Source organism: Strongylocentrotus purpuratus, unplaced genomic scaffold (assembly GCF_000002235.5).
Source record: "Strongylocentrotus purpuratus isolate Spur 01 unplaced genomic scaffold, Spur_5.0 spur5_contig_867, whole genome shotgun sequence".
NCBI classification, from domain to species: domain Eukaryota; kingdom Metazoa; phylum Echinodermata; class Echinoidea; order Camarodonta; family Strongylocentrotidae; genus Strongylocentrotus; species Strongylocentrotus purpuratus.
In genome coordinates this window covers 1563236-1588252 of record NW_022145576.1, presented here as the reverse complement: position 1 = coordinate 1588252, position 25017 = coordinate 1563236, and the positions used below count along the sequence as shown (strand labels likewise).

General features: G+C 36.0%; 1 protein-coding gene and 2 non-coding genes across 3 annotated transcripts; 2 read left to right on the top strand and 1 right to left on the bottom strand.

Moving 5' to 3' along the window:
- The first annotated feature begins 510 nt into the window (after positions 1–510).
- Positions 511–672, top strand: LOC115917699. Its single transcript, XR_004062287.1, has one exon. It is a non-coding gene; the product is annotated as a U1 spliceosomal RNA (small nuclear RNA).
- Positions 673–1620: 948 nt separating this feature from the next.
- LOC115917714 lies at positions 1621–1781 on the top strand. The gene has a single exon (XR_004062315.1). It is a non-coding gene; the product is annotated as a U1 spliceosomal RNA (small nuclear RNA).
- A 9719-nt stretch (positions 1782–11500) lies between these two features.
- On the bottom strand, positions 11501–23659 carry LOC105437184. Its single transcript, XM_030974937.1, has 8 exons — positions 23609–23659; positions 22002–22121; positions 20840–21001; positions 19969–20037; positions 19548–19622; positions 15329–15514; positions 13713–13799; positions 11501–11812 (listed from the first exon to the last, which is right to left on the bottom strand). The coding sequence occupies exons 1-8, from the start codon at positions 23657–23659 to the stop codon at positions 11681–11683; spliced, it is 882 nt and encodes a 293-aa protein (XP_030830797.1). The 3' UTR covers positions 11501–11680.
- Between the last annotated feature and the right edge of the window lie 1358 nt (positions 23660–25017).

Here is a 25017-nt window from a genome sequence, read left to right as displayed (position 1 = left end):
CTTGTGCATCTGTAATGGGTCTTGTTTTCATGACTTATAAATGATAAAACAATATGTTTCGAAAGAGGTTGTGAACACATCTGCCTTTGCAGAATCCGGTTCCGGCTCCTCGGGGTATTTTACTGGCTGCCCGACCAAAGAATACAATCCTTTTGCTGATTTTCGTATGACGCTGTTGTTATTTAAATCCGTGACGTCCAAGTATCTGCATTGTTAGATTCGTGAATATGCACCCCATCAACAATACCGTTTACTAAGTTATATGCTGCGGCCTTATTTTGAAAAAGTGTAAATATTTCTTCCCAAATTGTGACTTTTCAAGAGGGATGGCAAAGAAAATGCCGGCCATCTGTAGGAACACAGTCATAGTGCCAAGAAACTGAAGTCACACCTCCAAAGTGGGGCACAGATGAGATTCTGCATGTGATTTCTTGCTGTAGGACTGGATGTTTAACCGTTTTATGTCATCCAAGGGATTTGATCAAGAACTGCGACCGATTCTTTCGAAGCATACTTACCTGGCGCAGGGGTCGCATTGATCAAGAAGGATGCACCCCCAGGGCGAGGCTTGCCATTGCACTCCGGCTTGCTGAACCTTGCGATTCCCCCAAACGTGGGGAACTCGGGCGTATTATTTATGGTAGCGGAGATCTGCGTTCGCGCTATCTCCTACAAAACGAATGTAAAGAAAAGTAAATAAGTTGTCCTTTGTAAGTTCTACGCCTCTCATTCACACCCTAATCCAAACTTTGATTTGTGAAACATATCTATCTCTCCAAGCTCGAGATGTCCCATTGTCAACAAATTAAAGATCGAGTTCGAGAACTAACGCTATTGCCTATTGGAATAGACCTCCTTCACCATTCCAATTGTCATTTTCATCTATTGAGGTAAACAAAAAATTAAATTGAAACCCTTTCTTTTCGAGACGTCTATTGCTGAGGGTAGCTACTTCGACTGGTTTTGAAATTCTACCTGCTGTGTGAGAATGTGAAATGGTATCAACAAATGTGAAATAAACTCTGCAAATTTCATTGAGTTAATGGCAAAAAGGACAATTTCGGTCACAGACTTTATTAACGCACTTAATGACATATTAGCAGGGAGCCTCTTGTGCATCTGTAATGGGTCTTGTTTTCATGACTTATAAATGATAAAACAATATGTTTCGAAAGAGGTTGTGAACACATCTGCCTTTGCAGAATCCGGTTCCGGCTCCTCGGGGTATTTTACTTGCTGCCCGACCAAAGAATACAATCCTTTTGCTGATTTTCGTATGACGCTGTTGTTAATTAAATCCGTGACGTCCAAGTGTCTGCATTGTTAGATTCGTGAATATGCACCCCATCAACAATACCGTTTACTCAGTTATATGCTGCGGCCTTATTTTGAAAGAGTGTCAATATATCTTCCTGAATTGTGACTTTTCAAGGAAGGTGGCACATAAAAGGCCGACCATCTGTAGAAACACTTTCATAGTGCCAAGAAACCGCAGTCACACCTCCAAAGTGGGGCATTATTGAGATTCTGCATGTGATTTCTTGCTGTAGGACTGGATGTTTAACCGTTTTATGTCATCCAAGGGATTTGATCAAGAACTGCGACCGATTCTTTCGAAGCATACTTACCTGGCGCAGGGGTCGCATTGATCAAGAAGGATGCACCCCAGGGCGAGGCTTGCCATTGCACTCCGGCTTGCTGAACCTTGCGATTCCCCCAAACGTGGGGAACTCGGGCGTATTATTTATGGTAGCGGAGATCTGCGTTCGCGCTATCTCCTACAAAACGAATGTAAAGAAAAGTAAATAAGTTGTCCTTTGTAAGTTCTACGCCTCTCATTCACACCCTAATCCAAACTTTGATTTGTGCAACATATCTATCTCTCCAAGCTCGAGATGTCCCATTGTCAACACATTAAAGATCGAGTTAGAGAACTAAGACTATTGCCTATTGGCCTAGACCTCCTTCACCATTCCAATTGTCATTTTCATCTATAGAGGTAGACAAAAATTAAATTGAAACCTGTTCACTTTTCTATGTATCCGAGACGTCTATTGCTGAGGTAGCTATATCGACCGCGTCAGCGACTGGTTTCAATATTTGACGCGCTGTGTGAATGTGAAATGGTATAAATGCAAACTTGGGCGTATTAATTTTGGTTGCGGAGATCCTACAAACGAATGTAAAGAAAGTACATAATTTAATCGCCCTTGTCGTTAAATAGTTGCCAGTTTATTCAACGAATGTGTTTCTGATTGTCATCATAAATTTACCTATATTATTCAGTTTGTTCTCTAGCCATGGCCCTGCATGGAATCTCGGTCAAAGATACTGTAAGCACGCTTATGTTTTTTTATGGATAGCACTCGGGTCCTCGCGGTGCTGCGTCAAGGGGTTAAAAAAACGTCAATTTTCAAGAAAAAGGGTACTTTTTAAAAATCCTTTTGTATTTGTCTAGATCCCGACTCCGGATTAAAAGGTGGTCGGAAATTGTACACGTTGTTATTATAGCTTCTCTATTGAAATAAATTGTTACATTAGACGCGCAATTAAATTTATTTTACATTGCCAACGACTTAAATGGTAATCCCTATCGCACTCCTCAATGAATCACAGTTTTACAATACTTGTTTGGAAGCACACTTTTGAGAAATACCCGTTTAGGGTGTGAATTCGGGAAAAAAACACCCGTAATTTTCATTTTGGGTGTATTTTAGCGTCAGAAGAAATCTTTGTTTATGGTCATCTTGAAAACCTTTGGTCACTCATACTTCTAGTATTTCTACATGACTGAGACCCTGGGGTCCATGACCCTCTCCTCCAAATCTGTTTTGTCACAAACTACTCGATGTCCACTCAACGTTTCTACAAAGGATTTTTTACTTTGATACTATTTTCATGCTATTATTATGTTATTATCACTTTATTTGTTGAATGCATGTATATTTAATCTTTGAATTTAAAAGAATTGTCAGCTTTAATCTGCAATGTTGATTTATTTAGGAAACCTTAGCAAATCAAACCAAGGTCCTGTCTATATCAAAAGGTACATGTATACGCAAACGAGGCGTCATTTTGACTGGTTTTATTTTCCGCGCAATTACCTTCGCTAATCAGGCTTATGAAGGCAATTAACCCATATGCCTGCTTCCAAGGTATCCTTTACACCATTCAGTTTGCATGGGTAAAAGCTCATGTTTTTGTTTCATGCTTCTGTAAACCGACCGTGATAATTAGAACTCATGAATGATTCAATATGTCTTTTCTTCTGTATAGTGAGGATGAATATGGGCATGTGCAGGAAGACAATGAAAATAGGCCATGGCAGACAGCATCATCGTTAATGCAGGGAATAATGTATTGATATCAGAGGCACCATACCTACTCAATAATTAAATGCACATTTACAAGACTCTTGATTGGGGAGCTTCTCCATGCTCTTTCTCTTATTTTTTACCACTCTGTCAGTGAATTTGCCACCCCCTCCCCCTCACTGTATCCCCCGGTAGCTACGTCATTAAAATTGATGATTACAACAAAATCATACAGTCTTGTTCATGTCCAGAAACCCAAATGCTGAAGAACGGTTTAAATGACTGCTGCTTCAAATTAATCTATAAATTGCTTTTCAAAAAGTATAAGAACTATGGCATGATATTTCATTAAATTTCCGAACCTTACAGAGTTGAATTTAAATTCAACTGTAGGCCTACTCGGGAAACGTGAAAAGCAATCAATTCATACAGCCTTTGTTTTGTCTGTGCTGATTCGACCTTTGATTAAACGTTATAAAATCTGGTATCGGGTTCACATTTAATGGGAAATAGTACTACGGGGAATTTCGCCGGAGGGAAGTTGAACTAAGATGCGAATCGGCTACCCGGAGCTGAAAACATTTATTTTGTAGAAATTTCATTTTAATTAGGACACATCCATAAACACTTTCTTACGAAATCGTCCCATAATAGGATTGTTTTGATAATGCAATATTTACTTGTCAATTATTAATAAACATCCATACATACTTACCCATGAATTCGTCACACATCGCTCTAAAGACGAACATGCTCAATCAAGACATAAAAAGACAATAGAAGGAAGGCTTTTTTTTAATGGTAGATTCAACCCTTCTAACATGATTTGAAAATGGATGGAATTTCGTAGGGTAATATCTAGCGACACAAAAAGGTGATGAAACAATTTGATAACCCTGTCCGCCTCTGCCTCGTTAAATGTTCATCTAATACTTTTGTTTTGGGGAGATGTTCATTGTTTTACATTTCAGACATCTATTTTCATCCTTGAAAGTACAGTCCAATGCGAGAAAAAACATACTTTGTAACCTTTTCCAATTCCTAAGGTTTCGATTTCTTAATAATAAGGACGAATTTTTCAGCGGATAAACAAATTTGCATACCATTCCAAATGCCTTATTCGTACTATGATTCGTAAAGCAGTAAGCTGACCACAGTCATGTCATTGTGATGAATTTTCCTCCCGATTCGTGACGTCAGAGTTCGGCGCCGCCATCTTCCGAACCGTTTCTCATTTTTATCCCTGGGGAGAAATTTTGACGGGAAGCATTATTTCACCAAGATCACCAGACTCATGATACGGGCAAGGTCATCGTTGCATTCCCACAAAATCATGGTAAAAGTCAGCTGATCTTCTTTTATCATCATTGCCTTGTAATTTGGGTGTTTGATGTTTTTTAATTTAAGTCGATTTCTTTAATAGAGTTTTTCTCAGTGAAAGAAAAAAAAATAACGTGTTTAATTCACTTTCTCACGAGTAGACCTAAAGTATGTGTCCTTCACTTCTCACGTTTTACTATAAAGATTTCAAGACTTAAAAATTAGTATGTCTGTATTATGGTAGAATACTCCCCCCCCCCCCCCCCCGCGAAAAAACAAAAAACAAAAAAAACACACACACACACCTCAAATCCCATACGCATGTGTTTTGATAGGAAATTGGAATCATGATTTCCCTGTCGCTTTGAATACCAAATGCTGAAAATCTCAATTTAGGGTCAGCAAAGGGTCTCAATAGTTCATGTGACTCAACAGCCACAACGATGTGTTCGTATTTTATTTTACAAAATGCTTTTAAAGATGTTAAACGTTTGAGAAAATGTTATCGAACTTGGCTTCTCATGAAAGGTGCATGGCGGCTCAATACAATGTGGACAAATTGATTTCCAGTGGACGAGACAGACCTCCCAGACAGACCTCCCGGTCCATTAGAGGTTAAATCCCATTACTCAACCATAATGCTTAATGTGTTATTGATCTGGTGAGACTTTGAGAGCACTGTGAAGGTTCATGATTCGAGCCACATCATAATTATCCGAAACTTTGGCGTAGCTTAAGGGGCACGAAAGGGAAAAAAGCAAAGAAAATGCGAAACTAGGAAGTGGAGATATTGGTGGGGGGGGGGGGTGATATGATTCGTTTTTGCACCTCAAAATATGGTTGTATAATGAATCCTGTTTCTTATACCGAAGACAGGCGACACCACCCCCCCCCCTTTTTTTTTTTATATCACTGCCCCCTCAATGGCCGGACCGAAAACACCACTGCATTGATCTATATGTCTGATGGTACATGTGTTGTTGATCTAGAGTGCCTAGGAAAGTTCATGAAGGTTCACGATATGAGCTTCATCAGATGAACCCATACAATTTTGATTTTCTTTTCTTACGATAACATCGCAAAGGTTAGCAAACAGAATATATGCAATAATCCATAATTATTGCCAGATCGGCTTCGATGCGGAGAATAAGTTTATCAATGTCCGCATATGGATCCTTACTCTTAAGGAATATATCAGACGATTGGTTTTTACATAGGAAAAGTGCCCCTTTATTTTGACAAGTGCCCCTATTATTTTTTTTAAGTGCCCATTCCTCTTTCCACCTCTGATAAGCGCCCCTTTTATTTTGATACGTACCCCTTTTCCTTTGACAAGTTTCCATTTTCCTTTGTAATAAGTGTCCATTTTCCATTCCATAAGTGCCTATTTTAATCTCTAGTAAGTTCCCCTTTTCAGGTACGAGAAGCGCCTCTTTTCACTTTTGATGAGGGCCCCTTTCACCTCTGATAATTGCCCTGTACAAATCTGAGAGGTTCCCCTTTTGCTTTGACAAGTTCCCCTTTTCCTTTGAAAAAGTGCCCTTTCCCCTTTTATTAACTACCCCTTTTTAATTCGCATAAGCGCACCTTATATTTTCACGTGTGCCCTCTTTCCATTCTCAAAAATGCCTCATTGCATTTATGAAAATAGCTCCCTTTCATTCTCATAAGTACCCCTTTTCATCTCTTGTAAATGACCCTATTCAATTCTGAGAGATATTCGTTTTACTTCGACAAGTGCCCCCTCCCCTCCTGATTAGTACTCTTTTCATCGGTTCTAGGACACCTACCCCCTGGACATCCACTTCCTGGATAACCCCCCCCCCCCCAGGTCAACTACCCCCTAGGACAACTAACCCCTAGGGAAACCACACTCTAGGACGATTACCCCCCTCCCCTTCTTTCAACAAATGCACATTTTCCTTTATCATTAGTGCCCCTTTTTCATTCTCATAAGTGCCTCTTTTTATTTATGGTCAATGCTCCTTTTCAGATGCGATAGGCCTAACGCCTAAGTGCCCCTTTTCACATCTAATAATTACCCTTTTAACTATGATATGAGCCCCTTTTCCCCTTACTAATAAGGAACCTATCCAAAATGCCCCCCCCCCCTTTCACTTCGTATAAATGCCCATATCAAAATCTGATGAGTGCCTCTTTTTCGTCGAAAAATGCCCATTTCCAATTCTAGTAAAATCCCTTTTTATCCCTGGTGCGTGCCTCTTTTTTTAGGTTTAAGAAGTGCCCCATTTTCACCTCTGACAATTAGCCTTTATACTTTGACACATGCTCCTTTTCTATTCTAATACGTGTTTTAACCCTTTCTATAAGTGTCCCCTTTTCCTCTCATCATTAAACGTGCCCCTAATTTCAAGCGACTAAGAGCAATTTTCTGCAAAGCTCGCTCGCTACGCTCGCTCGTAGTTTAATATAGATGTTATAATTATGTAACTTATCAGAGGTCTTTTCAGTCTTCCGTTATGAGAATTTGCTTATAACCCCATCAGGATTGGGTTTTTCCTCTTTAAGTAATTTTTCGCACTACGATCTCAAAAATCTTTAAAAATTTCCTCGCTCGCACGCAAATGAATTTTAAGACCATCACACCCAACTGCGAAGTATGATGCTTAAGCAATATCTTATATGTTGTATTAAGAGGAACTAAATATTGAAATCATCCCTGATAATGTAATCACAATATAGGGGTATATACATACCAATGTTTAAAAAATTGTATATTTTCGCTTTGAGATTTTCCTTGGAAGATGCCCTTTTTCCAGAAAGTGCCCTATTTTGTTGGTGCCCCAACCCCCCACTTTGGAAGTCGGTCCGTTGCCTCTGCCCCCCCCCCCCCACCTAACTCAACTATGACCCTGAAATTCTGAATGATAGCGCTAAGAAAATAACTCATGCTCAGGCCGTCACATGCACTGACAAAATAGCATTTTTACCAAATCAACTGCCTTAATGGGCCTTGGCCAACGCTTTTCTAACGTAAACCACTGCTAAATAAAGCTTATTACGTAGGCGCTATTTCCAAAATCATCCGACTAAAATGGCAGACCTTGAGGAAAATAGTTCTCCCGAGATACAAGAAATGTATAGTGTTCAAATCGATCGGTAACGAGAGATGGTCTGACATAGTTATTCAGATTCCTTGGGGGTAAAATAATGTCAGTTAATGGTCATTAATTTTTCATGGCGTTTCGGGGAAACATCCCTGGGTACCAAGTTGCAATCCGAGTCGTGCGATTTGCAAAGTAGAATTTACGAAGTAGGCAATAATTTTGTAACAAATTTAACACAAAAATTCAATAGTAGTCCTTGCTATTCTTTAGTTTTGAAAGACTACCCGCATTTAAAAATCAGACAGCACATCTGATTGCAGAGTGTTCCTTTCCGTATCCAAACAACAACAAAGACCGTTGCACTCAAAGCGTCGACTGACGCGAGTTTCGACGCATCATATCATGGTGAGACGGTCCGAAACTAATTGCTAAATGGACAATCCACACAATGCGTTGAATTATTGGCGTATGGTCTTCACATGCTTAAAATTAGCGTAGGGTAATAACGCAATCCAAATGACGCCTCATGCGAAGCGGGCCGCTGGTGCACCGTGCGAGAGTGACATCGTGCAAAAGTGAATGAACTAAACGCATGGAAAAACGCGTAAAATAATTGGCGCATGCACTAATTGCCTGAAGGCTCGAACATGTAATAGCGCAATCGAAATGACGCGCCTTATGCCACGGGAATAATGAAACAACATCAAAGGGATAAAACACTTTTGCCCATTTTTTTTTTTTTACCAGATGTTTCTGCATTTATTGATAAATCAAATATAAAACATTCAAATAACAATAATAGTATATAATATAATTGATTTACATCAAGAGTGACAACTTAATACACACAAAATAAAATATTTAAAAAATGCATAATTGAACGCTTGAAAGTATGGAGGTAAGTAAAAATAATCAAGATAAATGCAGAGGCCAACTATCATAAGCAAGGAAGCTTGAGTCGATAGCAGCCGGGAAGGGGGGGGGGGGGTACATGCCTACATGGCGCTGTTTTAGGAGAATGTAGGGGAATAGAGAGTCACATATAAAGATTTTGTTCAGAAAGTATCTGAATAAAAAGTGGAAAGAAATTAATAAAAGAAAAAAGAAGAAAAATGTGCAAGTGTGTGCAAGAAGTTGGAGTATACCTTTCTTACCTCTTTTCATGAACTGATTGCGTCAATATGATTTATTCTTGGGAGATAAACCTTAATTGATCAATGAAGATTGATTAACGAACATTTTTAAAGAAAGTTCTGAGAAGATATTAACTTTAACTGTTCATGACTAAGTCAAAATCATTTCATGAAAAAGAGGTAAGAAAAAATTATTCCAACTTGATAGTCATTGCTCCCTTGATTGCAGCGAAATAGAATTAGAGAAGAGAATGGATATTATTTTACTGAATGAGAACCTGCGACCGACAGCCAACGCATAAAGTGTTGGCTCGTGAAATCGAATCAGACGGTTTATTGTGTGTATAAAAGGTTACTCAGCTATCAGTGGTTGCATATCGAATTTTATCCCAAATCAAATAACGAATTCATGAATGAGTATTCTAGTAGATTTTAAGGCGCCTCACTTTGAAGGGAAAAAGATCGGGTTGTCAACTTCTCCGTTGTATTGTATTATTTCTTTATAAATATTCGTGGTAAACAGTGCTTCTTTAATATTTGACATAGCATGTGACCCCGACCCTTTGACCGTTTAAATGCCCTTACAGATTGGATTTTTTAAGGGAGAATATTGTACCTGAACACCACATGAACTTCTAGAGACTGATACTGCACTGAAGTTCGATCCATAGTCGTGCTACAATTATGTTCTTGAAGATTCAACTTCTACCTATTCCGTCGTCCCCCCCCCCCTCCCTTCTCTCTCCCTCTCTTTCAAACTTCTTATACATGTCTATTTCCTAATTTCTTTCCCTATCCTTCCTTCTCTCCTCTTGTTCTCTTGTCATAGTATTTCTCAATTCAAGTCATTCAAAAGTAACTTCCTCTTTTTTAATACTCTATATTAAATATATTATTTATTCTGTAACACTCTGAATATCGAATTTCTTTCAAGTCTCACGGGCATTCTATTCTCTAAATTATACATTAACATGGTAGGGATGAATCTTGAGTCTCTGTTTTTGGAATCGTTTTTTAAAAATACTGTTGTACTTGTATCAATATTTGCAGATTCTTCTGGATAATAAATTGTTTCAAACCACTGACAGGGCAACATTTTTTTTTTTTTTTTTATGTTTGGGAATTCCTACTTGAACATGTGTAACCTTCGATATCCCATTCTATTTTGAAAGAAAATAATCAATGAAAGAAAATACAGCATGATCATATTGGAAAGAGATTTTTGTTCACAGCATTCTTTCACTATACAGTACAATACACAATAAATCCGTCAATTTTGATACCATGAAATTTTATTTGATAATGTACATGCTTTACTAGAAAATGGCATACTGCTTTTAACATACCAACACAAAGAATACATGCCCAACTTGACAGAATACATTACATTATGAGAAGTGTTTTATACAATTTTTATAGGAAGAAGCATAGCATTTTACAATGTACATTTATATATTTAGTGTATATTAGCTCTAAGAATTAAAACCTCAATTCTGATATGGTTAAGATATAAATAAATTCACAAGATAAATGTTGGAGACAGGTCCGTTGCAATCTTTGATAATCAGATTTTGGTAAATAAATTCAGAAAGACATAAAACTAGCCTGTTTACCATTGGTACAAATAGCATTGTAAATTAAAGGGATGTCATCACCCTCTCAATTCCATCAATACACAGGTCAATGGTTTATCTTTCCAGTATGTCTAGTCCTGCATTACACAGATACCAGTTGGTTGACAGCAGTCACCAGCAGATAATTGAAATCATGGCTAAAGCTAGGGAAATAATTTCTTAAGCTCTTTGGGAGCACATAGGGACATTAATAATAATAATATTGAATATTTAGGAGTGCCAAAAACAACAAGTACCATAGCGCTTACAAATACAAATATATGAAAAGAAGTAAAAAATGTACAGTACAGGAAGTATATCATTGGGGGAAAAGGCGAGTTTTGAGGGATCTTTTGCAGGTGGCAAGATAGGTAATTTCCCTTATGGAAAGAGGGATGCTGTTCCATTATATCGTGATAAGCACAATACAAGAAGGGAATATTATTATTATGGTTTTCATCACCGAAAGCCACCTGCTGAAAGCTTAGGCCAGTGAATATGTAGCTAGGCTTCATAGAGTGACTGGCATTATGATTCAAATGTACAAATCTGGTCTTGTGACTCGATCTGTTGGGGGGGGGGTCGTGTATTTTTTCTTTTTCTACATCAAAGAAAGATTGGGACTGGATATTTTTTGAAGGTTTGTGAGGTTCACTGGCATCATCATTCCAGTCTAAAGATCTGGTCTTGTGACAGGACTGGTTTTCATCCCTGAAAGCTTAGGCCAGTGAATATGTTACAAGGCTTTTATATGTGGTGCTATGGCATCACGGATCATACTACAGATCTAGTCTTGTGACTCTATTTGTACATTGTGGGGGGACTTTTCTTGGTTTCCTTCCCATTTTTATCAATTTTTCATCATTTCAGTCACAGTCTAAAGATCTAGTCTTGTGACAGGACTGGATTTCATTCCTGAAAGCTTAGGCCAGTGAATATGTTACAAGGTTTTATGAGGTGCTCTGGCATCAAGGTTCAAATGTACAGATCAAGCCTTGTGACAGGAGTAGTTAGCAGCAAAAAAAACTTTGGAATAGAGGAGATGTCTGGGACCGGTTTCTCAAAACGTGTCCTCAGTGACAAATGACAATTTTTGTTATACGCTACTGAAATCCTCACTTCTGATTGGTTATCAGCAGATTTGTCACTGATTTTTGTAATTTCTCATTGAAAAAAGGCTTTGTGAAACGGGGCCCTGGAGTTACATGTATGAAGTGAAGTGGATGGCAGCATCATGGTTCAAGTCTAGAGGGGTCAAACCTCATGACTTTGGTGGTCTTTATCTCCGGGAGTTTGCGTTCAGAGAACTTGCTGAGCTTTGTAAGATGTTTCAGTCTCTTCCTCTCTTTCTTAATGGAGTTAGACTGTAGAAAGCAAAATGAAAAAATTATATTTCATCATCATCATTTGTCAAAATTAGCATTTTCCCGCTTATGAAGGGGTACTGACTTTTGCACCATGATGACACTCTCTCCCTCCACTTCCTCTTGTATCCAATATCCTCCTCATTTAGTTCCTGCTTTCTTTCATCACCATGGAACCTTTGGTCTTCCTTTCCCTCTTATGCCATCCCCTTCAATATCCCATGCTCTTCCATCATCTTCCCTTCTCAACACATGACCCATCCATCTCAATCACTTCTCTTGACTACTTCCATCAGAGATATATCAAAATATGGTCACTCTTAAAGGGAAAGTCCACCCCCAAAATAAGTTTGTTTCGATAGAGGCAGAATAATAAGAAAATCAGGTAAGTGAAAGTTTGAGCAAATTCTGAATGAAAATAAGAAAGTTATGTATTATTGAAGTTGTGATCAATCAAATACAAATTGGCAACTCTGTGACTTATCATACGAGCTCTCCTTCATTTGCTTTGTGCATAATATTCCATAAAATCATGTTTTCTTCGTTATTGATGACGGAATATATATTTGTTCCTTGCAGGGGGAGTATAGAAACATATTTGCAATTATTATATTTAGGGTGCATGTATGGTTGAAATTTTTCTTGAGGGAAAATGAAAATTTTAGATTTTTTTAGTACTGAGCAAATGGAAGTTGAGTTCGCATGATACGTCATAGAGTTGCCAATTTGTGTTTGATTGATCACAACTTCAAAAATCCTAACTTCCTTATTTTTAATCGGAATTTGCTCAAACTTTCACTGACTTGTTTCTCTCATTTTTCTACTCCTATTAAAACTAACTTAATTTCAGGATGGACTTCCCCTTTAACCTGCATGGATCAAAACATAGAGGATAATTTAATGATTAAACTGCAGTGGTGTTTTGTTTTTCTTCTGTTTTCTAGAATGACATTAGCAGGGGGAGGGGGGCATTCACGCTGATTGAAAGGCTCACTACAGACCGAGGGTCTTGCAGACCTTTGGTCAAGTGGCTCACAGCCAAAAGAGAGAGAGAGACCTTCCCCTTCTCAACACATGACCCATCAATCTCAATCACTTCTCTTGACTACTTCCATCAGAGATATATCAAAATACCAAGATATATTTAGATATATCAAAATACAGTCACTCATAATCAGCAATAATCAAAACACAGAGGATAATGTGATGATTAAGCTGCAGTGGTGTTTTTGTTTTTCTTCTGTTTTCTAGAATGACATTAGCAGGGGGAGGGGTCATTGACTCTGATTGAAAGGCCCACTGCAGACTGAGGGTCTTGCAGACCTTTGGTCAAGTGGCTCACAGCCAAAAGAGAGAGAGAGAGAGAGAGAGAGAAAGAAATATATATATATAGAGAGAGAGACAGAAAGAGAGAGAGAGAGAAAGAAATACAGAGAGCGCAAGAAATACAGAAAAAAGAGTGAGAGTGACTAAGAGAGAGAGAGAGAGAGAGAGAGAAATAGAGAGAAAGCAAGAAATAGAGAGAGAGAAAGAGAACGAGAAAGATAGGTAGAGAGAGAGAGAGAGAGAGAATACAGTGTCTATCATCCTCTTTCTCCCTAACGAAATACAGACTCAGCTTTTTTTTTCACACTACGTAAAGTGTATTTGTTTAAAGAAGAGGATATAATGTGGATTCTTTTTTTATAAAGAATGGCACATAAGCAAAAGAGACAAATCTGAAGAAGTCGTTTCAGTATAGGTTCTCAAATAGCTATGCTAGTTTCACTTCAATTTAGTGAGAAAAACCCCAGAAATACCTTCTATATCAATTAAGCAACCAGATAAAACTTAAAGAAAACACATTTATAAATGAAAAGGGATACAGAATTTATCAATTTTTAATCAGGAGTCTTCATACCCATGCTTGTTTGGTTGGAGGACCTTTAGAATTGTCTTTTGCATCTTTAGGCCTGGGAGTCTTGATGGTAGTCTGTGCGGGCTTCTTCTGAAAATAATTATTACATCATAAATGAAGCAAAATTTATAGGGCATGTATTTTATAAGTACATATTTAAATTTTAAAAAAAAAATCTATCAAAGTAGGACCATCTTTATTGGGAGAGGGCACTTTACTATGTAAGAACTCTAAGTCATTCAAATGCTATTCAGAGAGTGATAAAAATGCTGATTTTATGAATTAGTCAGTCTTATAGAAGAGAAAAGTATATCCCCCTTGAAAAACCTACTTGTGCGACTGCTATTCTTAACTACTAGTATTATGAAAAATAGTTCCTGTCAGAAAAACAAATTATGTCAATATAAATCCCTTAATACATGTTGACATTTAATGCAGCTATTCTGTAAATCACATAAAGTATGAACACAATACATGCTGTGAGAAATTCAAAACTATTCATCCTTGTGAATGTGAATATGGTGAATATGCTATGAATAACATCTATTGATCATTCTATATGAGTATCAACCCCTGAAAGTTAAAGGTAATACAAAGTTTTGGGAAATTTTTAAAAATTGAGTGGATAGTGATTCTTTACAATTTTGATATATTTGGATGCACCTGTTGATGTATTATACTGTAAGCACTAGAAAATTTAGCCCCGAAAACACTTCTGCTTTTAAGAAAAATTGAATATAAAAATTTACCGGTGCTCCTGGTAAATTTTGATAAATTTCAAATAGCGCCTATGGCCGTACAATGGTAGCTGCGACCATGAAAATCACAGAATATGTAGTTGTGTTATATAATTTCCAAACAGGAATAGCTCATTGGTCGATTTTAGTCCAGAAAGATTTATTTATAGCTTGATATCTTGACATTGAGAGGGAGCTATACAACATAAAGCGTCTATTATTTACAATTTCATAACTTTAGACTTGATTTCAACCTCGACAACGATCTCTGAATATTGTAGGTTCGTATATGCTTCCAATATGTTCATTTGAACCAAATCCATGACTCCATACCAAAACTTTGTATTACCTTTAACAAAGTAATTTAATCCTGAAGTATTGTATTGTATTATTTATTCGGCACTTTCAAGAAATATAACAATTTAACAATATAAACATGGTAAATACAAAATTGGAATGACAAAAAATGTGCAAATACAAATTTTTGTAGCAATATTCTGAGTGCAAAAGATGGCGGCCAGGGAAGAAGAGAGCAAACTTAATTACTGTAACCGTGAAGGTCCCTCCGCCCAACCAACTGATGCACTCAGAAGACTGGTAAAAATATAGCATAAGGACAAATAAGACAGTAACAAATCAAGGATAAACAATAAAAATATAAAGAAAGGCGAGGCACGAGCATATGTAACGCCAACATAGAAATCATAGATAACATATTACAAATTTGCAATTTCAATAACATATTACAAATGCACAATTTCAATAACATAATAGCATTGACTCTCCATAGAAATATAATGTAACTAGCATGTTCAATATTTATACTGGGTCCAGTAAATCTGCACAGTTGAAATATTATCATAGTTGACTTGTACGAATTACCTTTCCATGTATCATGAGTTTAGGGAGTTTTGTATGAGTCAATCTCTGAAATCTGTTTGGAACATCACCAGGTAGGGGTTTGTTGAAAACATCGAGACCAAGAGATAATACACTGACATCGTCATCGTCATCGTCATCGTCATCAACGTCGTGATCGTATGGGAGAATGGGTGTCAGCTTGTAAGGCTGCTAGGTTAAAACAAGTATCCATGAAAAAATTGATTTGGAGTTGTTTGACTGACTGGTTAACTATTGTAACATGCTGTAGAATAAATCTGTCCTTAATACATGTTTTGTTAGGTTTCATTGAAAAAAGAAATGATGCTTTAAACTGTATAATAATTTGGACTAAACAACAATTATATTTTTCTCGAATACAAAAGTCTGTACCGTCCTTTCGGACAATAAAACAATATATCAAGAATAGTTACACAAATGAGAGGCAAGTTAGTATATTTGCTAACAAAACTGACAGATTCGATAAAAAATGGATCAATTTTGAGAGGATTTTGATCGTTTAATAGGAGTATATTGAATTTCCCACATCATTTTCAGTCATGATGTTGCATTCTTATTTTTTTTTTTTTCTTTCCCTAATCTACATGTATGTTCTGTATATACAGTATTCTAGTTGATATCCATTATGTATATCTTATTCTGAAATATTATATGAAATTCATTGGAACATGTGTTCAAATATGTTATCTTGAGATTGATTTTCAATAAATGGCCTGTTGGAGGGTCCAAAAAATGGAGAAAAAAAAAGAAAAAAAAAAAGTATCCATGAAAAATACCAACGAATTATGAAATGTTAATAATTAGTGAAGAAGCAATAATGCGCTAAACAATACTGTTCATTTTGATCCAAAGTCCCGAGCCGAGCGAGATTTTTCACCCAAGTATCCATATGATAGCAGAGACCTCGGGGAGAACAGTTTACCCATTAATATTTATTATAATTATTAATGAGATATGACATAATGAGAATGAGCTTAGTGAAATTGCTGGTCTAGTCTGTTCGCATGTGGAAAATGACCAGGGAGACCATGAGGGAAGTCAACTATGTACCAAACGGTTTGAGAACATTAAGATCTGGGGGTGTTTCACAACGAATAAGATCAACTTTAAGTTGGACTTAAATATGGCAGGCCGTTCATGCCACTATTTCCTCTCACCGTTATGATGTTTGGATAATATTTTTTCCTTCAGTAATGAATTTTCAAAAAATATAAATTCTGTAGATTTGTGACCATGATTTGTGCGTCCCTTGAGAGACCAATGCCAGTAAACTGTGAGAACAAACAATGGCATGAACAGCCTGCCATAGTTAAGTCCAACTGAAAGTCGATTTTAGTCTTTGAGAAACACTCCCCCGAAGTAATATAATACTGCAAGAGTGCAAGAGAGTTACAAAGAACAGAGAGGTATGGAAAAAATATTGCAATCAACCTCTGAGACAGATATACCACAATAGATGGCAAACTAATAAGGTGCTGTCCCTACTTTTAACATAGGCTGTGTTAACATCATCACAAAATGATTGAACATTTCTTGGAAGGGGACATTATATTGTATGGCAATTTTGGTGTGATATATGACCATTCCTGTGATAGATGACACAAATGATGGATAGAATCAGATATGAGTAATCCTAATAATCACACAATTTCAGTTAAAGTCATTTGTCAAATTCATCCAGGACATAAGTGAAAAGTCAGGTGATGTCTAGCAGTTTTTTTTCTAAATACAGTAAAATTACAGGGAGAATGAGTACAGGAAATATTACACCAATTAAACATGGGAGGGAGAACAGTTATGATCATATTTCTACAATTACTACTTGTATTTTAATTAAAAAAATCACAAATGGTATAAGAAATTCAAGTGTGAATGTTATCACATTACAGTGTCATATTTTGTTTTGTTTTGTTGGAAACTTCTCATTCACAACAATACCTAGAAAAAGCGATCCTTAGATTTGTCCTACTCTTACCTATTCAGCCAATGTGCAAATATGTGAATGGTAAAAACATGAGGCAATTTAAATATATACACAAGAATTTCGTGTAAAGCATTGTCTTGTCCCTTTCTTGTCTCTGTTGGCATCCCCCTTTTTCTTTCCCCTATTTTGTAGTTCCTTTTGTAGTTACGGATTAGTTAATTTAATTACTCATTATTCCTAAGTATCATTTGAGGTGTTCACACTTGTACAAGCATTACTTTTTAGTGGACCCCTCTGTTTCCAACATGTATTTCTTCATTTGTTTTAAATGCTTATAATTGATTTGTAATGTTTGGTTGGAAAAATGAATAAATTGAAATTGAAATTGAATTGAACACCAATGGTGATAAAAACAGAAGAACAAACTAGATGCAGAAAAGGTGAGTGCAGACTTTGGTGCATTTCATTGATAATTGGTCCGACCTAATGGTTGTTTGGAATTGTGTTTCTCAATTTTCATTATCAGGATGTGTAACAAGCCATGAAATTATTGAGATATATTTTCCAAATCATTAGCAGTGGTCACAACAATGTAATTGTATAGCCCAATAATCAAACGATAACATGTGTCTTTTGTATTGTTTTTCCATCCTTTCCATGAACATCAGAAATACAACATTGAAAATACATTTCTCTTCTGTTAACTCAACAGCTCAACAAACATTTGTATCTTGAGTAATCAATTTATTTACTTTATGAATATAAATTACCTTGAATAAACTTTTGTTAATTATTTTGCAAATGAAAATCAATAAAATCCCTATGGAGGGAAAAATATGAAGACAAAAATGAAATTATTGATATATATGCAACAAACTGTATGAAATTTACATTAAAGTTGTTAAACCATATGCCATCATCATCATCATCAATCTCTTAATACACTTCTCCAACAGTATTTCCATGCAGAATCATTGTAGGATTTCCTCAAGTTATGCTCTATTTATCACACTTGCCTGCATACATATCAAATCTCAAATTAATTTCAAATCTGGAATATATATGTCTATATATCAACGCAAAGAGTTCATGCCAACTTTGGCTGGGGAGGTAGATGCCTGATAACATCATTCAACATCGTGCGGGTCAATAATTAATATTTCATATTTTGTATAGATCAAGAAGAATTCCAGTGATTCATTGTTAAAGAGAAGGTTGAGTTCTGGGGAGAGGTGAACAATTATTTGTGAGCTTTATCATTGTTCTTATGCAAGTGTGAAAGAACATCAGAAAAAAAATGTTCTCTGAAAAGCATGGTTCTTTAAAGAGAAGGTCGAGTTCTGGGGAGAGGTGAAAAATAATTTGTGAGCATTATCATTGTTCTTATGCAAGTGTGGAAGAACACCAGAGAAAAAAATGTTACCTGAAAATCATCATAGCTCTTTAAATGCCTTCATATTCTAAATATGACATATGTAACAGATTAAAAATTAGGACCACATTTTAATGCCACATGCTTGTGCAGTCCCATACTATACATTTTTCTGTGTACAGTGCTTGTTACTTTTACCAAGACTGGGCCAAATTTCTTATCATTTTGATGATTCCATAACTTTGCAATACACACCAATACTTTCATGCTTTACGATCACCTTTTTCTGATTAATTCTTAACCGTTTCTTTCACTAAGCGAATCGCATGACCAGAACTCATCTTTATCTTTAATGCCGTACACGTGTCGATCAACAAGGTCCTCACCATAGTTCAATACAAGTCATTTAATCTGTCTGTGTTTTCACAGATTCATGCTATTTATAGGCAAGTTATCGTTTGACAGGTTGTGTATATATAAACAGCTGACTTGCATGCCTCCAAAGGCAGCCTTTCCCTATTAATTAATGTTCTTCATATTTCACCTGATGTTTGTCATGTGAACATAATTCTTAAACAGGAAGAATAACAATATGGTCTACGTGTCAGACAAGAATGTCCCTTTCTAGCTTAACAATCAATCTTAAACAAGCATTTCCCATACTGTTTGCTTTCTCCTCGAACATCTAAGTGCCTTTGGTGTGAGGCTTAATTAAACAAACCCAGACGATAAAAGCTCTGATTTCTTGCAACCCTTCAAGTTTGAATCGATGCAAAATGATTGAAACAATCACTACATTTAATTTTGTGATGAAAAGAGGATATATAATACTCTTCATTCAATCAATTGAAAGTAATATTCACAGTAACATTTACTAATTCAAATTACTTAATCATTGTACTTACCTGTACATATTCTCTTTGTTTAATTTCAGTTGTTTTTGGACTCTGGCACTGGCTTTCAAGAAGTGTTGGAGAACTCTAAAGAGGAGAAATACATAAAAATAACACTGAATTACAATTCATCTACTCTGGTGAATACGGTAAGTTTTTATTCCAATTAAAAAACAATTTATATATTAAATGAAATAGGGGCTCTATATGAAAAATGTTGTCAATTAGCCAGAGTAATAATTAGTGGGCTTGGAATAGAATTTCTAGATAGACAGCGCTATACAAATGCCTATTATTATTATTATTAATGTAAAGCAATTTAACAAAAAACATTATTGTTGCCGATTTGAATAACAACATGTGATAAATTGAGCCCTTGAAATAAAAAACCTGTCCTATAACGGTTTAGGAAATAAGTCTGTTGTCTGTTTACCTTGTCTGCTTTCCATGCTTCAGTCATCACACAGAATACAGAGAAGTCACTTGAAGGTGGTACTAGAAGCTGGTATAGGCAGAGTTGAGGGAAGGAGGATATATTGAAACAAAATTAATCATACAAAAATAGAATTAGGCATCTATAGACAAAAGAGAGGGTGTGGGGTCAAAGTGTGGAAGTGAGGAAGAGGAGAGAGAGTGATAAAAGTAAGGAAAGAATGTGATAAAAGTAAGAAAAGAAGAACAAAGTGGAGAGTATGTAAGATATAATACTCATTACCTTGTTCTCTATTCTTTGCTTTAGAGAGAGATAAAGAGAAAGTGAGAGAGAGAGAGAGAGATAAAGGGAGAAAGAGAGAGAGAGGGGAAAGGGAGAGAGAAAGAGAAAGAGACAGAGGGAGAGAGAAAGAGAGAGAGAGAGAGAGAGGAGAAAGGAAGAGAGAGAAAAAATAGAGAGAGAGAAAGGGAAAGAGGGAAAAAGACAGAGAGAGAAGGGGTATAATGAGATGGGTGGAAGACAGACATACATGCTATTTTGCTTATGTCATTTTACTCATGCCATTGGAATGGTTGTAATTATTGTAGTGAACATAGTTAAAACTATTTAAAAAATGCTGCATCTATTGCAGTAATTGGAGGGGGATGAAAATTCTTGTACTGACAAAATGTAGTAGTGATGGTGGTTGTAGTACACTGTAGAAGCAGCAGCACCAGCAGTAGTAGTAGTAGTAGAAGTAGAAGAGGGAGACATAAAAATACAAACAAGTGTGACAATGAAAATGATGATAATCAATTAATTGATAATAATCATAATAAAACTCCTAGTGGTTATTGTAACCAAAAAGTGATATGCACTAAAATCATACAACCTCAGGTTCATTCAAATATTCCTGGGGAGGTGAAGGCATTGCCAGTCTTGTCGACAATGTTGTTGATGCCACTCGGGTATTAACACTCTGTCTTCTCTGTTCATCATTTGATTCTTTATGAAGGGAGACTCTTGGAAGATCAATAGGGTCTGAAGAGGAAGACTGTAAGAAAAGGTAGGAGAGCAGAGAATGAGAGTACTCTTATAGAGTACCGAAGCTGTGACATCGTAAACATTTTTTTCAAAGAATTTCTCAATTTGAACTTTATTTTCCGAAAGAGCATCAAAAATAATGTCCTAAAGTAAAAAACCAATTGAATATGTTAAGTATTGGCTGAGATATGACCATCGTAATAAATGGATTTCCTATAAGAACTCAGTGTTATTTTGCTCTGGTTTGTAATTCAATTGGTTTTCGACAATGGAAAATTATTTTTGATGCTCTTTCGTAAAATGAAGTTCAAATTGAGAAATTCTAAAAAAGATTTTTATGACGTCACACTTCACCACTCTATTACGCAAGAGATAAAGAGGCTAATATGATGCAATGGACACATTTTTGATATATTTTAGACAATGAGTCTCAAAACTAGCACATACATGTCAAAATTCACTTTTTGTTGAACATATGAAGCCTGAAATGGGAAGGTATTAGGAATGAAATGGCTAAAGCCTGTAAACTGACAAACCTAATATCATGAATAGAAGATTGAAAATTTGGAAGTTACTGATTTTACACTGTCTGACATTATACGGTACTTAACTAGCATCATCAAGATTGAAATGCCTCGGAGTGATCATGCACTCTGCTTCATGATTTATAACACATATAAATGCTCTAAGATATTGTATTGTTGCTTATGGTAAACACTGTAAAAGAATCTCATGGTTTTTAACAAGCATTTATAGATGACACTAGTACAGCAATAATGTGATGAAACTCATTAGCTAACAACAATAATTTTCATTTTAAGTGATATGATCATACCTGCCAACTTTTCACAGCAAAAATTAGGAAAAAAGTCCATGTTGTATTTTTCACACAGAATATAACAGAAAAGGAAAGGAATCTAGGGTTAAAAACAATTATTAGTTTGAAGGCCGATAAAACAGGAATCATTTTTTCAAAAAAAAGGAATGGTCGGCAGCTATGTATGATTTACGTTTGCAGATTTGACCGTCCCTCTGGCAGAGTTTGGACTTCGATTGGAGAAGATATCATAGTGATCTTCAGAGGGTTTATACAGAGATCCAACATCTTCTGTTGCAGGAAGGATCCCAACCTGAAATTAATAGCAATCAAGAGGTATGTTTTACTATAAAATGATAAGACGAAATCGAGTTGGGGGTTTATGTTCTGAAATAGTACATAAAGCTTTAAAATTCCAAATGCGGTGAGTCTCGCCGTGACAGTAATGTCGTTTGGCAAGACATGAATCTAGATTTGCCACTCTCCACCCAGGTGAGGTAAATGGGTATCTGGTAGGAAGAAACGCCTTTTCATGGTAGCTAGGCTAAACCAAGGGTAATAATATGATTGCAGGGCCCTCAGAGAGAGAACAGTATCAATACTGATGAGGCTACCCTAAAAAAAATTATTATTGTTATTAATTATTATTACTATAGAATGATGATAAGATGAAAGCCAGTTCGGGGTTTATGTTTTGAAAAAAAGTATTTAACACTTGTGTTTTAAAATTCCAAATGTTATAATGCTCAAGAAGTATTTCACAAAGTTTGTTCAACTACCAGACACCAATATTCTGGCAGTTTGAACACAGGGCTTGAGGGAGATTAACTATATAGTCTACTGGCACTTGATTCTAGTGGGGATTTAAGCATGCCTGCCAACACGGGAGAGCAGAATCCTTCAAGAGAATTTCTCAAGGCAAATTAATCAGGAAAACGTATTTAGAAGCTCTTGAACATGACAATCTTAGGAAAAGAGAGGAAATCTTGGTTATTAATTCCTTTAGTGGACATGAAGTAATCATTCAAAAAACACTCCAGCAAGATAGGAATAGTAATTAACACCTATGCCAAACAAAAGTACCTGCCAACCTTTCATAGCAAAAACTAGGAAACTCTCAATGGCAAAATTGGGAATAGAGTCTGTTTTTGTACGTACCTTTCACACAGAATATTTCAGAAAAAGAGAGGAATCTATGGGGTTCAAAACAATAACAAATGAAGGCCAAAAAATAGTAATCATTCCTCCAAATAAGAATGGTTGGCAGCTATGTATAAAACATGAAATTAATATTTGTTCTTCAAAGTTATACACCATATTATACTCTAAAGACAAAAAATCTCAATCTAATACCAAATGGTTTTAAGAAGAGGGCTAACAGTTTTAGATGTGTTTTTTATTTTTAGATGTCTTCAGTTTTATGACTATAGGTTGAATTGCTGAATTTTGTTTTTATTGCAAATTTTTACTTTAATTTTGTTGACTTCTAGAAAGAACCATTTTCAACAAAGCTAAGTTGGCTATCCAGCCATTCACTATATTCTTAATGTTATATGTACTTTTCTATTTTGTTGTATTGTTTTTTTATATTGTAATTTGGAAAGTAAATAAATACCATATCAGTCCAAGAGCCATCTATACACAGAGTTTGGTCAACCCGGTTTGATTTGGACACAATATGGCTACTACTGCTTTGTTGGGCAAGCACAAAACAAAAGAATATACGCCATGTTGTGACCCAGTGAAACCAAGTTGGCCAAACTCTGTATATAGATGGCTCTGACCATACCAAGAACACACCTTTGAGACTGGAAGATGAAATGGGAAGCACTTGTTGAGTGTGTTGGGCATTGTGAGAAAGAGGAAGTACGTATGTCCAAGGAAAGCCGTCAGAAGCTGTAGGCCATTGCTGATTAGAGCACTTGATTTGCAAGAAGACAATTTCAGGAGAATAAAATGGGGTGAAAAATGAAAATGTGTTGAAAAATGAAAAAAAGAGACAGAGCTTTTTAGAAATAATCGAGGTAAAGTACATTATTATGGAGTGATTTGTGTCAACAATCAATGATAGTCTAAATCCATTGACTTTGATATTGAAGGTATTGTTTGTATTGAATTTGAATTAGAATTAACTGACATCATCTTGTTCAAGATATACAGCTTGATATTGAAGTTGTTGTTTCCAAAATTAACAAATTCTGTACACAAACAGGAATTAGCAAAATTAAAGATAAATTATATGTTACCTGATTATATACAGCCATAACAAAATTGAAAGGAAAGTATTGAAAATGTTATTGTTTAGAGATAACAGAATGGAACTGTGATCAAATTGACTGAATAACATGGATATGTTTCATCCATATGATAAATTGGTACAATAGAGTTTGTGTTAACTCACAATTGTAAGGAAACATCTCAGTGGTATGAAAATATACACAGGAAATATTCCCACGTATCAGAGATGGTCAATAATCCATTAACAATCATCACCATCTGTGAATATCTTTAAATCAAAACTGAAAGCACATCTTTTCAATTAACTATAAATCTAACCATATCAGGAGCTCTTGTATATAGCGCACTAGAATATATACTTAATGTTGGATAGTTTCTGCGCTCTATAAATCGTCCCTATTTTCACGAAGTGACGGTAGTGAGGAAAATCGTAACGCAAAGTGAATGCAATTTTTTTTCACTACCGTCACTTCGTGAAAACAGCGACGAAATGTATCATTATTATCATTATTATTACAAGAGTTGAGATGATTATCATGTACCTGTCCATTTTACGAAACACAGATGAAGTAGCGAGAATGAGAGACACAGGTTCAGTCATAAACCATACTGAGAAGAAGCATGAGAAGTGTATATAGAAAGCAAGCTTGTCAGGATGACCCCTCGCTGTGTAGAAAACTCCATACATGGTCCAAATAAGGCCTGCATCAGATAATAATATAGGAACAAATTTTTATTAATTTTTGTGATGTTTTCATGGTCCAAATGAGGCCTGCATATTAATAAAGGAACGATTTTGGTTAATGTTTGTGATGTAATCGCTCAGTGTTAATCAAGACGAGAGTGAACAGTAAATCTTGATATATAAGGATCTTGGGACATATGACCCATATTAAAGGTAAAGACCAGTTATGGTCATGCGATTGCATTGTGAAAGAAACATTGTGGAATCGATCAGAAAAGGTTGATCA